Below are 14,524 nucleotides of genomic sequence, written 5' to 3' on the forward strand. Positions count from 1 at the left end.
ATTGTCACTGCGTTTATGGATTCATATTCATAACGTTCCTAATTTACCACAGGAAAATGACACTTCTATCACTGGAAACGTCTTTGAAAGGTCTGTCTGATAATGCTGGTATCATGTAAATCAAACAAGCTCTGAAATGTTACATATATAGCTACTTTTAGATTTTTAATTGATTGTATATTTACCAAAATACATGTTCAAATCTGTAACGTTCGGTGTTATAGTAACACTCCATTACAATAGATAAGCTAAAATAACCTATATATTAGTCCCACAATAGGGACATGAAAATGTGATGCTCCCAATGTAGCAGCCGTTGGTAACGTCGGCTTGTTTAGATTGCACTGCACGTACAGTGCACGTCCACTCGCCACACAGTGCACGTCTCGCACACGTCACGGAGGGGCGTGGCTTAGGCCAGAGATTCCAAGGGCCAGTGAGTACTCAAGAAGTCCGGCTTCATCAAATCTTTCTAGCGGTTTTAAAGCTGCAAACTCATCGTAGATTTCAGAGTCTGAACTGTTTTAGAGTACAGTATGTCGCATTTCAAATGAAAAACTTTTTTTTTTTTGAAGCTTTCATTTTGAAATCGTCCGTGGTTTCCGGCTTTCTTCTGCTTTCCTCCTTCTCTTGACGTTTGAGTTTTGTGGCCTCAAACCGAGCGCTCAGGCAGGCAGCGTGTGCACAACAGAGCGGCGCGGGGCGTATGCCGACGGCGACCACCCGGCAACCTGTTCACCTACTTCACACAGGTTTCACCACAAGGTTTCATTAGTCTTTTTTTCCGAGGTGTGGACATTTACCACCACCAATATCGTCATCAGGCAAGCTTGTCTGAGAAGTTTTGCTTTTCCGGGCGATGTCTGGATCATACTGCAAAACTTTGTACCCGTTCAGTGGAGAGCAGCATCAGCAGGGACTCAGTTTCGATGCCGGGGAGATGATCAAGGTGGTGCAGTCTCTGCCTGGAGGCTGGTGGGAAGGAGAGAAAGATGGAGCCCGTGGATGGTTTCCTTCAAGTTATGTCCAGGTGCTGGAGGTAGGATGAATTCATTTTATTGCACTACTTTATATGCAGCGATTAAGCCTGTTTCACACTCACAAAAAAAAAAAAAAAAAAAAAAAAAAAAAAACATGTATTTGTTCCTTTAGGAGCACAATGACGTGATCAATCAAGAAACATTGCAAATGATTTGGAATGCAGAAATTTGGCAGGAATTGGCCCTCTGAAAAGTATTTTCCCAATTGTTTAATGAATGTACATATATAATGTGAGTACTGAAATAAATTGAATGTTCTACCATTATTCTAATTTATTGAGATGTACCTGTACAACCATTTACCTTGGGGCTTAATAATTTGCCCTTTTTACGTATAAAATGCAAAAATGTGCACTTGCCTAATTTATCACAATGCACATTGGTTTTATATTCATCTAAACTTGGAGCTTAACTTTTAAATAATATATAAAGCAAACCCCAAAGTCAATTTAATCCTCCCATCTACCAAATAGACTCAGAGCAACCACATGAAGTTCGAAGCAACATAGACACATGGATGGATGAATAGTTTCTCGTGCTGTGTTTATCAGATTTAGTCAAACCTCCTCCAGTGACTGGCGTCTTGCTGAGTGGCTTCAAACTTCCTCATTCCACGGGCATTCCATTGAAATTCTCAGGTCTCCTCTCAGTGCGCGTGAATGAACTGGCTGCTCTCCTTCTTCATGGTCAGGCCCTCACTTTCCCACTTGAGGGAAATGTGGCCGCTTACGTTCTTGGAAGTGTATCTCTGAAATTAAGTTTGGTCCTGGGAGCCTGATGTGGTGGTGGTGTTTTGGACAGTGTGTGTGACAGTTCCCACAGCTTTCTTGTGCAAGCTGTACTCGGCATCACAGCATGAATTGAAAACAAACATGTTTCCGGATTGTTTTTGTAAGGCGGGGCACACACACATACTGGGATTTAACATATTAGCCAATTTCTAAAATGAGAGAGATCCCACACATGACACAGAAAAAAAAATCACCTTGTGTGCTGACTGCTCTGATTGTGTTGTGTACCTGACCAACCCGACACACCACACACATAACAGTATCAGTCGGGACCTGTGAGTGGCAGCATGGTGCCCCTGGGCATCCAGAGAAGAAACAGCTGTTGTAGAAAAATAAGTAACTACATTGTCACCCTTCTCCTTGACATTTCTATCACAGTGACTTTGACTTTGGAGACAAGTTGCACAAATACCAGGCACATGCACACTGAGACCCCAAGTGGTGCTCAAGCACCTGCCCTGTGCTTGAGCACAGTGTCCAGGGCAACCTGGACAAAAAAAGTGTCATTTTTATTGTAGCTCTTTTTGTCTTAATTCATACAGTATATTAAAAATAATAATAATAAAAATTATCCTCACTGTCATTAATTCCACACAGTGTTTATATATTTCAGGGGCATTTACTTCAGTATTGTGTATATGTGCTCATCTTAATTTATTTGGGGTTTATCAGAGGCACTTTAAGGGGTGTGCTGACTCCTATTTAACATGAGTTTGAATGTGATTGCTTAATTCTGAACAGATTTATAAGTGAGTGTGTACACTTGTGCAACCACATTATCACAGTTGTTTATTTCTACTTTTCTCACCCCCCAATTGAGTTGTGCAGATTATAGTGTAACTAATAGTGGCAAAAAAAGTTTTAAAATGATTTATCTTTGTCTCAAATTTGTATACGACAAAAACCTGCCATTTGAACAGGGGTGTGTAGACTTTTTATATCCACTATAGCTTCGCTTCACCTCAAGTGTTAGTAGTTGCTTAATTGACTGTGGTGATTGTGTTCACAGATAAATACATAAGTGAAATAGACTATACTATTATTACTATTATATACTAACGACGACTGTTTTTCTTAATACAACCCCAATTCCAAAGAAGTTGGGACGTTGTGTTAAACATAAATAAAAACAGAATACATTGATTTGCAAATCATGTTCAACCTATATTTAATTGAATACACTACAAAAACAAGATATTTAATGTTCAAACTGATAAACTTTATTGTTTTTAGCAAATAATCATTAACTTTGAATTTTATGGCTGCATCACGTTCCATAAAAGCTGGGACAGGATCATGTTTACCACTGTTAACACAGTCACCTTTTCTCTTAACAACATTCAATAAACGTTTGGGAACTGAGGACACTAATTGTTGAAGCTTTCTACGTGGAACTATTTCCCATTCTTGCTTGCTGTACAGCTTCAGCTGATCAACAGACCGGGATCTCCGTTGTCGTATTTTACGCTTTATAATGCGCCACACATTTTCAATGGGAAACAGATCTGGACTGCAGGCAGGCCAGTCTACTACCCGCACTCTTTTACTAAAAAGCCACGCTGTTGTAACACGTGCAGACTGTGGTTTGGCATTGTCTTGCATGAAATAAGCAGGGGCGTCCATGAAAAAGACGTTGCTTGGATGGCAGGATATGTTTCTCCAAAACCTGTATGTACCTTTCAGCATTAATGTTACCCATGCCATTGGCACTAAAACAGCCCCTTACCATCACAGATGCCGGCTTTTGAACTTTGTGTCCATAACAGTCGGGATGGTTTTTTTCTTCTTTGGCCCGGAGGACACGACGTCCACAATTTCCCAAAATAATTTGAATTGTGGACACGTCGGACCACAGAACACTTTTCCACTTTGCATCAGTCCATCTTAGATGAGCTCGGGCCCAGAGAAGCCGGCGGCCTTTCTGGGTGTTGTTGATAAATGGCTTTTGCTTTGCATAGTAGTTTCAAGTTGTCTTTGTAGTGTACTCAATTAAACATGATTTGCAAATCATTGTATTCTGTTTTTATTTATGTTTAACACAACGTCCCAACTTCATTGGAATTGGGGTTGTATTATAAATTATTTTACCAATGGGTACTCTATTTTCTCAACTGCCCCTAAAAATGTCTGTGCACGTGCCTGACAAACACTCATCATAACCAGCTGCTTTGCTATTTGTATCCGGCAACAGCGTAAACTTCAGGGTGCTTCCTAATTTGCACAATCACAATCTAAGAGTCCATTGTTCGGCCAAACTCGGTGTTGAAGCCTCACATTTTATTAGAAATACTGAAGATGTTTAAAATTTTACGATTATCGACCCTGGCTGTTTTCTGAGCAGATCGGGGAAGAAAAATCACTTTAAAAAAGAAAAAAAAAACCACACCACGGGGTAATGGCTTAGTATAATCTTTCAGAGACAGCCGAGAATCAGATCTTTGCCGACTTTGATCGTAAGAGTGAAAATGCTCATTTTTGGCCCGGTTGTCGATATGTGTGTACCCTGCTTAACACAGGTTGGTAGAATAATGTGTGTGTGTGTTGGAATAGGAAATGGTGTGCAAGAATGTCTTATCAGTGTTTACATGAGTGTGTTCATGCTTCATTTGTTAAAAGCGCCTGTTCAACAGGTTGATCTGACCCCTAAACTCTTTCCTCAAGTGGTTCTTACACATTTGTCACAATCATTTGCAGTTATGGGCTCATATTCAGAGATCTCTTTATATATTATGCACTCACATAATGCACACACCACATGCACATCGGCTGTTGCTGTGCTATGCAAGCAAGTTTGGCATTTCCCCAATAGCGACACGACGCTATTGGGGAAAACAAAAGGTGGAGCAATATGTTTCTACAGCCACGAAAAACAGTGTACTCATGTCACAGAGCTCAGCACTCACTGCAGCCGGAACTTGGAGTCGCTGTTTTTGAACTGTAAGTCATTTTACTTGCCGTGCGGGTTTGCGTCATTCATAATCGCCGGTGTTTACACCCCCCCAGGCTAACATAAACGCTGCACTGCAAATGCTGGCAGACCAAGTAAAGGAACGTGGAAAAAAAGCACCCAGTTTTGCCCCACATTATTCTTGGGGACTTTAACAAAGCAAAACTCAACTATGAACTCCCTAAATACAAGCAGCACATTGACTGTACCACTAGGGAAATCAACATTATAGATCACTGCTATACCACGCTGAAGGACTCATACTGTACTATTCCCCGTGCAGCTTTGGGCTCGTCTGATCACTGTTTCATTCACTTAATACCAACATAAAGGCACAAACTTAAATGTGCGAAGCCTGTGGTGAAGACAGTGAAGATGTGGACCAATGAAGCAAGATGGAACTTCACAACTGTTTCAAAGACTGCACAGAGTGACACAGAGTGTCTTTGAACCTTCAACTGGAAGCCTGGATGAATGTATGGACACTATACATCCTACATCAGCTTCTGTGGAGACGTATGTGTACCAACAAAGACATTTCGCATGTTCACTGCCAAACTTCGCCAACTTCGTCAGGCTAAAGAGGACGCCTATCGGAGTGGGTACAGATCCCTGTAGAATCAGCCCAGAAACCAGCTGACAAAAGAAATCAACATCGCAAAGAGAAATCGCATAGAAAAGCTGGAAAACCAATTTGCTGCTTACGACTGCGTCAGGTTGGCGAGGATTACGATCGCTAACCAACTACAATCGAACACATGCATTGAAGTCTGCGCGGACCAGCTCACTCCAGTTTTCACAAAGATTTTCAATAGATCTTTAGAACTATGTGAAGTCCCACCCTGCCTCAAACGGTCCACAATCATCCCCGTCCCAAAGAAACCTGCAATCTCGGGTCTGAATGACAACAGGTCTGTCGCGCTGACATCTGTGGTCATGAAGTCCTTTGAACGCCGCGTGGTGGACCACCATAAGGGTGTCGCAGGACGCCTGCTGGGCCCCCTGCAGTTTGCCTATAGAGCAAACAGGTCTGTGGATGACGCAGTCAACATGGGACTGCCCTTCATCCTGGAACACCTCGACGGCGCGGCGACGGACCTACGCGCGGATCCTGTTTGTGGCCGCTGGATGTGCACCATCATCCCTATACTCCGCTCCCCCAAGCTGCTCCAGCTCAGCATTTTACCAGCCATATGCCAGTGATTTACAGCTTCCTGATGGCCAGTACACAGCAGGTGAGGCTGGGGGACACCCAGTCATTCACATGCACCAGCAGCACTGGGGCCTCCCATGGATGTGTCCTCTCTTCTCTCTCTCTACATGAACGACTGCACCTCAACGCACCCGGCTGTCAAACTCCTGAAGTTTGCAGACGACACAGTTATTGGCCTCATCAAAGACTGTGATGAGTTTGTGTATCGACAGGAGGTAGAGCAGCTGGAGTTTTGGTGCAGCCAACACAACCTGGAGCTGAACACGCTCAAGATGGTAGAGATGATCGTGGACTTCAGGAATCATGACTGCCTCTCATGCTGTCCAACTGCCCTGTGTCAACTGTCAAGACCCTCACGTTCCTGGGAATTACAGTTTCTCAGGATCTGAAGTGGGAGACCAACATCAACTCCATCCTCAAAAAGACCCAGCAGAGGATGTACTTCCTGCGGCTTCCGAGGAAGTACGGCCAGCCACAGGAGCTGTTGAGGCATCCATCCAACCATCCATTTTCTGAGCCGCTTCTCCTCATTAGGGTCGCGGGCGTGCTGGAGCCTATCCCAGCTGTCATCGGGCAGGAGGCGGGGTACACCCTGAACTGGTTGCCAGCCAATCGCAGAGCACATAGGAACAAACAACCATTCTCACTCACAGTCATGCCTACAGGCAATTTAGAGTCTCCAATTAATGCATGTTTTTGGGATGTGGGAGGAAACCGGAGTGCCTGGAGAAAACCCACGCAGGCACGGGGAGAACATGCAAACTCCACACAAGCGGGGCCGGGGATTGAACCTGGGTCCTAAGAACTGTGAGACTGACGCTCTAACCAGTCGGCCACCGTGCCGCCGCTGTTGAGGCAGTTCAACAAAAATTCCAAGATGGCGCCTACAGTGTGGTCGCCTCGGTTATGCGCTCTCGAGTATTGTTTTTGTTTTTGTGTTTTTCGTTCGTCTTTGGAGACATTACACGACTCACTTACACAAGGGGAGACTTGCTAATCATCCATGCTCCGGACTTTCTTTCACCAACGTTCGCAAATCCGCTCAGTTTTTTCCCCGAGTTACTCACCGGATCGGCGTCCGCGGTCTTCGGCGCATGGAGGCGGAGGCGGCGCCACAGAGGGAAGAGAGCCGGCATCCAGGTGAAACTCCGCAAGAGAGGATACAGATTGGCGTTTCTGTCGATCCACCTCGCGAATGTACGCTCCCTACCCAACGAAATGGACGAGCTTCATCTTCTGATAAAGACCAGTAAAGACTTCGGACGTTGCACCGCCATGTGCTTTACGGAGACCTGGCTTTGTGACACTGTACCCGATGGCACCGTCATGCTTCCATCTTCACCGGGCAGACCGCGACATGGAATCATTGGGGAAATCAAAAGGCGGCGGGATATGCTTCTACATCAACGAAAAATGGTGTACGGACATTACGGAGCTCAGCACACACTGCAGCCCGCATTTGGAGTCGCTGTTTTTGAACTGTAAGCCATTCTACTCGCCGCGTGAGTTCGCATCATTCATTCTCACTGGCGCCTATATTGCGCCTAAAGCTAACACGAACGCCGCACTGCTAATGCTTGCCGAACAAGCCAACGAAATTGAAAAAAAAAACACCCGGACTCACTCCTCATTATTCTTGGGGACTTTAACAAAACTAAACTCAACCACCAACTCCCTAAATACAAGCAGCACATCGACTGTCCTACCAGGGAAAATAACATTTTGGACCACAGCTATACTAAGCTAAAAAACACATACCGTGCCAAACGTCGTGCAGCACTGTGCTCGTCTGATCACTGCTTAATTCACTTAATACCGACGTACAGGCAATAACTTAAATGCGCGACGCCTACAATGAAAACAGTGAAAAAGTGGACCAATGAAGCAAAGATGGAACTTCAAAGCTGTTTAGACTGCACAGACTGGAATGTCTTTGAAAATTCAGCTGGCAGCCTGGATGAATATACGGACACTGTCACATCCTATATCAGTTTCTGTGAAGATGTGTGTGCACCAACAAAGTCATTTCGCACATTCAACAACAACAAGCCGTGGTTCACTGCCAAACTTAAGCAGCTTCGCCAAAGCTAAGGAGGACGCATATCAAAGCTGTATAATCGAGCTAGAAACCAGCTGACTAATGAAATAAACATTGCAAAGGGGAACTATGCAGCAAAGTTGGAAAAACAGTTTTGCGCTAACGACTCTAAATCAGTCTGGCATGCATTCCAATCCCTGTCAAATTACAAGCGACGATCCCCCCAAGCTGAGAACAATAGCACACTAGCCAACGACTTGAATACCTTCTACTGCAGAGTTGAAAAGGACACTTTCACACCCCACACCCACCCAGCCGCACCAGCGACCACTATCACACCACCGACTTCAGCGTTAACCATCCGCGAACAGTATGTGAGATGCACCTTCAAACAACAAAAGATTAACAAAGCGGCAGGCCCAAACAATGTGTCCCCATCCTGCCTCAAAGTCTGCGTGGACCAGCTCGCGCCAGTCTTCACTCAAATCTTCAATAGATCTGTAGAACTGTACGAAGTACCATCCTGTTTCAAACGCTCCACCATCATTCCAGTCCCCAAGAAAGCTGCAATCTCGGGTCTAAATGAGAGACAGTGTTCTCTGTCAATTGACTGTTGTCGTACTAGAGCGGCTCCAATTACCGGAGACAAATTCCTTGTGTGTTTTTTGGACATACTTGGCAAATAAAGATGATTCTGATTCTGGTCATTGATTTTGTTCTGTGATATTGTGTCATCGTGGCTGGTTGTTATCATACTAGAGTGGCTCCAACTACCGTAGACAAATGTCTTGTGTGTCCTGTAACATACTTGGCCAGGAAAGCTGATTCTGATTCTGATGCATGGCGTATACAGAAGTAGAGAGAGGTAGAGAGGCACCCTTTACGCAATTCCCCTTTTAATTGACTGCTAATCAATTGTGTGCCAACCTGTTTTTCACAATTTAAAACAGCTCCCAGGTGTGTTTTTGTCATGTCACTAACATTCTTCAGTCAAAACACCCCAAGAATCAATAACACTTATTCTCCGGTTCTGTCTCATGCAAATGAGCCACTGCACACCCCTTTGTTACCATGGCAACACATTTTGTCACTTAGTGTGTCGATCCGTGCACGTGGAGCATGCTGTGGACACATTGCCGAACAGAAATATCCGCTCCACACCACCAACTTTGTCAAGCAATCAAGAATGCACATTCTTTATTAGAAGCTACTTTGGCCATTCTTGGTCTTAACATGGTGTTGGGGCAGTATTATTTAAATGACTAGCAAAATCATGAAAAACTACAAAAAAAAAAAAAAATGTAAACTGGAGGTGTAACTATTTTGTTAATGTTCGCGTTTACATTTTAAAAGATGCAAGTTTAAGCTTTGCCCATCAGGTTATCCTATCTATTACATTTTTTCCCAGCTGTTCCACTTTTTTTCTTTATTTTAAATGAGGCAGTGAAATGTTTAATTATTAAAATTTTAATCTGTTTTGGTTTCGATACATTCATTAATGAGTGGAGGACATGAGCAAAAAGGTAAATATGTCCTTTATTTTGCTGGAAGTTGCTAGAACATTGCTAGAACTGAATTGTTGAAGTAAAATTTACATTTTACATAGTTTTACGTATACATACATATACACATACATAGTTATATAGTTTTTTAAGTTAGGCTTCTAAATATGACACTTTTTCAAAATTAGATTTTTTTTCCCAAATTGTGATGCAGATTTTAATGTGTTTTATCTTTTTCAAAAAGAACACTGTAGATTAAATCAACAAACCATCCGGTGATTGCAGGGTTCTTTAAAAGTTTCTTTTTTTTTTTTTGTTCTTGCGCTTCCTCACGGGATGTCAAGGATTTTTTAAAATGTATTTCTCGAGAAACAGGGTAATTGTTTGAGTCAGTGCAAATCGTTACAAATCAGTGTTTTATTAAATAATGGGCATAGGTGGAATAAAGTCAGTCAGAGATTAGCCCGCCCCAAAGCGAAAACACATGAACTCACAACAACACGATTATCTGATGTTCAGTCTGACTTATCACAGTCTCCGTGGTTTCACAGTATCCTTGAATGAAACTGTGGTTGGATTTTTGTGATGTTTCACTTCAGTTTCACATTCAAATGACTCAACCACCTTTTTCTTCATTGAATGAACTAACTAAAAATAACTCGAGCGAGGAAAAGGTAGGCTTTCTATAATGCAGATGGCAAATGTTTTATATGGCAATTGCCAGAGTATTGATGAATTGTATTAAAACTTTTTTCGCACCAATGTCAAATGCGAATAAACTGAACATCACTAGAATAGGCCAGAAGAGGAATATGATCCTCATCAGTATTGTAGCTTTGTGCGACAAAACAACTCATTCAAGTGCATCAGAGGCCTGTTGCCGCCTGGTACATCACGCCCCGCTGTTTCCCAATCATCAACGATTCTTATCTTGCACATATTTTACAGTATCTGAAACGACACACAAGGACAGCACAACAACCTCAAATGTATCATTTAATGAAATTTAATTTGTGAGAAATAGCAAATAATAGTAAGTAAGGAAGTAATGAGCAGGCACATTACGTTAAAACAGATATCATCCAAACCAGAGAGGGTTCTTCCCCATTTTATTAAACACTAATATTGGTTGAGAAGTGTTGACTGGAAACCTCAATGAATGAGAACTATAATTTGCCATGTTAGGTGAAAAAGTATTTGCACAGCGACTGAGTTTTTAGTACTTTACCCCAGTGCATTGCTACGATGGATTAGAAAAAATAAAACAGTTCACATTCACTAATTACAGCCATTTTATCCATTTAATCACAATACACAGCACTAATCAATACTGTAGAGCACAGATGTCAAACTCAAGGCCCGGGGGCCAGATGCGGCCCGCAACAATATTCATTTTACTGTATGTGTCCTGTGAAAGCAAATCATGTGCGTCAACTTCTAAAATCTGTTACAAAATTGCAAATTGTCTTCACTTTTAATAATGTTGAGTGGCTAAGCATTTTTTGTTGTTGTTAACAAACCACTTTTTAAAATAAATTGAACAATAGTTGAACAAATTGTTTTCCTTGATTTCGTATTTCAAAAGTAATCCATCACCATGTGTCCTGGGTCGTCCCCGGGGTCTCCTCCCGGTGGGACGTGCCCGGAATACCTCACAAGGAGGCGTCCAGGAGGCATCCAAATCAGATGCCCCAGCCACCTCATCTGGCGCCTCTCGATGTGGAGGAGCAGTGGCTCTACTCTGAGATCCTCCTGGATGACCGAGCTTCTCACCCTATCATTAAGGGTGAGCCCGGACACCCTGCGGAGGAAACTAATTTCAGCCGCTTGTATCCAGGATCTTGTTCTTTTGGTCACGACCCACAGCTCGTGACCATAGGTGAGGGTAGGAATGTAGATCGACCGGTAAATTGAGATCTTCGCCTTTCGGCTTAGCTCCTTCTTTACCACAACGGACAGATACAAAGTCCGCATCACTGCAGACGCTGCGACGATCCGGCCGTCGATCTCCCGTTCCTCACTCGTGAACAAGACCCAAAGATACTTGAACTCCTCCACTTGGTGCAGGATCTCAGGTCACCGACCTGGAGAGGGCACACCACCCTTTTCCGACTGAGGACCATGCTCTCAGATTTGGAGGTGCTGATTCTCATCCCAGCAGTTTCACACTCTGCTGCGAACTGCTCCAGTGAGAGTTGTAAATCACGGCTTGATGAAGCCAACAGAACCACATCATCTTCAAAAAGCAGAGATGCAATACTGAGGCCACTAAACCGGACCCCCTCTATGCCTCGGCTGCACCTTGAAATTCTGTCCATAAAAGTTATGAACAGAATCGGTGACAAAGGGCAGCGTTGGCGGAGTCCAACCCTCACCGGGAACGAGTCCGACTTACTGCCAGATATGCGGCCCAAACTCTGACTCCAGTCGTACAGGGACCGAACAGCCCGTATCAGGGGGTTCGGTACCCCATACTCCCGAAGCACCCCCCACAGGACTCTCCGAGGGACACGGTCGAACGCCTTCTCCAAGTCCACAAAACACATGTAGACTGGTTGGGCGAACTCCCATGCACCCTCGAGGACCCTGCCGAGGGTGTAGAGCCGGTCCACTGTTCCACGGCCAGGACGAAAACCACACTGCTCCTCCTCGATCTGAGATTCGACTTCCCGACGGAACCTCCTCTCCAGCACCCCTGAATAATCCTTACCAGGGAGGCTGAGGCGTGTGATCCCCCTGTAGTAAAAAATCCCCCCTTCTTAAAAAGGGGGACCACTACCCAAGTCTACCCATGACACGACCACAAAGTCGATCATCGAACTGCGACCTAGGGCGCCCAGGTGCCAAGTGCACGTGTGGACACCCTTATGCTTGAACATGGTATTCGTTATGGACAATCCGTGATGAGCACGGAAGTCCAATAACAGAACACCGCTCGGGTTCTGATCGGGGGGCCGTTCCTCCCAATCATGCCCTTCCAGGTCTCACTGTCATTACCCACGTGAGCAGTGAAGTCCCCCAGCAGAATGATGGAATCCCCAGCGGGAGCGCTCTCCAGCACCCCCTCCAAGGACTCCAAAAAGGGTGGGTACTCTGAACTGCTGTTTTGTGCATAGGCACAGACAACAGTCAGGACCTGTCCCCCCCGCCTGAAGGCGGAGAGAGGCTACCCTCTCGTCCACCGGGGTGAACCCCAAAGTACAAGCGGCAAGCCGGGGGGCAATAAGTATACCCACACCTGCTTGGCGCCTCTCACCGTGGGCAACTCCAGAGTGGAAGAGAGTCCAATCCCTCTCAAGAGGACTGGTACCAGAGCCCAAGCTCTGTGCGGAGGCGAGCCCGACTATACCTAGTCGGAACTTCTCGACCTCACCCACCAGCTCGGGCTCCTTCCCTGCCAGAGAGGTGACATTCCACGTCCCTATAGCGTCCCTTCTGTAGCCTGGGATCAGACCTTTGGCCACCACCCAGCTCGCACTGCACCATATTGCAGCCATTTGCTAAAATAATTTAAGTAAATTTTTTTCCACATGAATTTACACACAGCACCCCATATAGACAGAAAAAAACGGAATTTTTTGAAATGTTTGCAGATTTATTAAAAACGAAAAACTGAAATATCACACAGCCATAAGTATTCAGACCCTTTGCTCAGTATTTAGTAGAGGCACTCTTTTGAGCTAATACAGCCAGTCTTTTTCGGAATGATGCAACAAGTTTTTCACACCTTGATTTGGGGATCTTCTGCCATTTCTCCTTGCAGTTCTGTCAGGTTGGATGGTGAACGTTGGTGGACAGCCATTTTCAGGTCTTTCCAGAGATGCTCAATTGGGTTTAAGTCAGTACTCAGGCTGGGCCATTCAAAAATAGTCACGGAGTTGTTCTGAAGCAACTCCTTCGGTATTTTAGCTGTGTGCTTAGGGTCAAAAAATAAAAAAATCCATCCCTTTATGAAAAAATAGGACATTATTTCAAATTGACAGTGCAGGAAATGCACAAACATAAATTAATTATGGATCAGTTTCTGTTTTGGTTTGTAACATGTCAGAAAATAAGCAAAAATATTGAAAATTAATTTCCAGAGTAAAAGATGTTTGCAAATATCTTATTTTGATGAAACACAAAAATAACCAGTTTGCTTTATTATCATTCATTCATTCATTCATTCATCTTCCGTTGCGCTTATCCTCACTTATCGTCGCAGGCCCGCTGAGCCTATCACAGCTATCTTCGGGCGAAAGGCGAGGAACACCCTGAACTGGTCGCCAGCCAATCGCAGCTTTATTATCATAATAAATATAATTATTAATATTCATTGTTGAGAGGTATCATTCCGAGGAGTTGGAAAATTTTAACTTAAACCTCTTTTCCTTTTGGCTTGACCCTTTAGGAGTCGCCACAGCACGTCATCCTTTTCCATGTTATTAGTGTTTTCCATCTCCTGTATCCTCCTCTTGAACACCAACTGCCCTCATGTCTTCCCTCACGACATCCATCAACCTTCCTTTAGCTCTCTTGCCTGGCAGCTCCATCCTCATCATCCTTCTACCAATATACTAACTATTTCTCCTCTGGACGTGTCCAAACGAAGTCTGCTCTCTCCAACTTTGTCTCCAAAACATCGAACCTTGGCTGTTCCTCTGAAGAGCTCATTTCTAATTGTATCCAACCTGGTGACTCCGAGAGCGAACCTCAACATCTTCATTTCCGCCACCTCCAGCTCTGCTTCCTGTTGTGTCCACGGGGACTCCATCTAACCTCATCTGTCAGCCTATCCATCACCACTGCAAACAGTGAGGGGCTCAGGACTGATCCCTGATGCAGTCCCACCTCCACCACTGTTCTGCTGCCCTCCTACATGTGCTGAATTATTCTAACATACTTCTCTGCCACTCCAGACTTCCGCATGCAGTACCACAGTTCCTCTCTGGATACTCTGTCATAGGCTTTCTCTAGATCTACAAAGACACAATGTAGCTCCTTCTGACCTTCT

At 44.2% G+C, this 14,524-nt stretch overlaps 1 protein-coding gene across 5 annotated transcripts in view; it reads left to right on the forward strand.

Moving 5' to 3' along the window:
- Positions 1–408: 408 nt before the first annotated feature.
- Positions 409–14,524, forward strand: part of LOC133418056 (growth arrest-specific protein 7-like) — a 95,855-nt gene continuing 81,739 nt past the window's right edge. For 2 of the 5 annotated variants that reach the window (XM_061706395.1, XM_061706393.1), the window contains exons 1-2: positions 410–765; positions 898–1,039. In XM_061706395.1, coding sequence (XP_061562379.1) covers positions 707–765; positions 898–1,039 — 201 coding nt within the window. In that variant the 5' untranslated portion in view covers positions 410–706. Of the gene's footprint in view, positions 790–897; positions 1,040–14,524 lie in introns of those variants that run through there. The other 3 variants (XM_061706397.1, XM_061706396.1, XM_061706398.1) reach the window with 3 other exon arrangements.

Source organism: Phycodurus eques, chromosome 19 (genome assembly GCF_024500275.1).
Source record: "Phycodurus eques isolate BA_2022a chromosome 19, UOR_Pequ_1.1, whole genome shotgun sequence".
In the NCBI taxonomy this organism is placed as follows: Eukaryota; Metazoa; Chordata; class Actinopteri; order Syngnathiformes; family Syngnathidae; genus Phycodurus; species Phycodurus eques.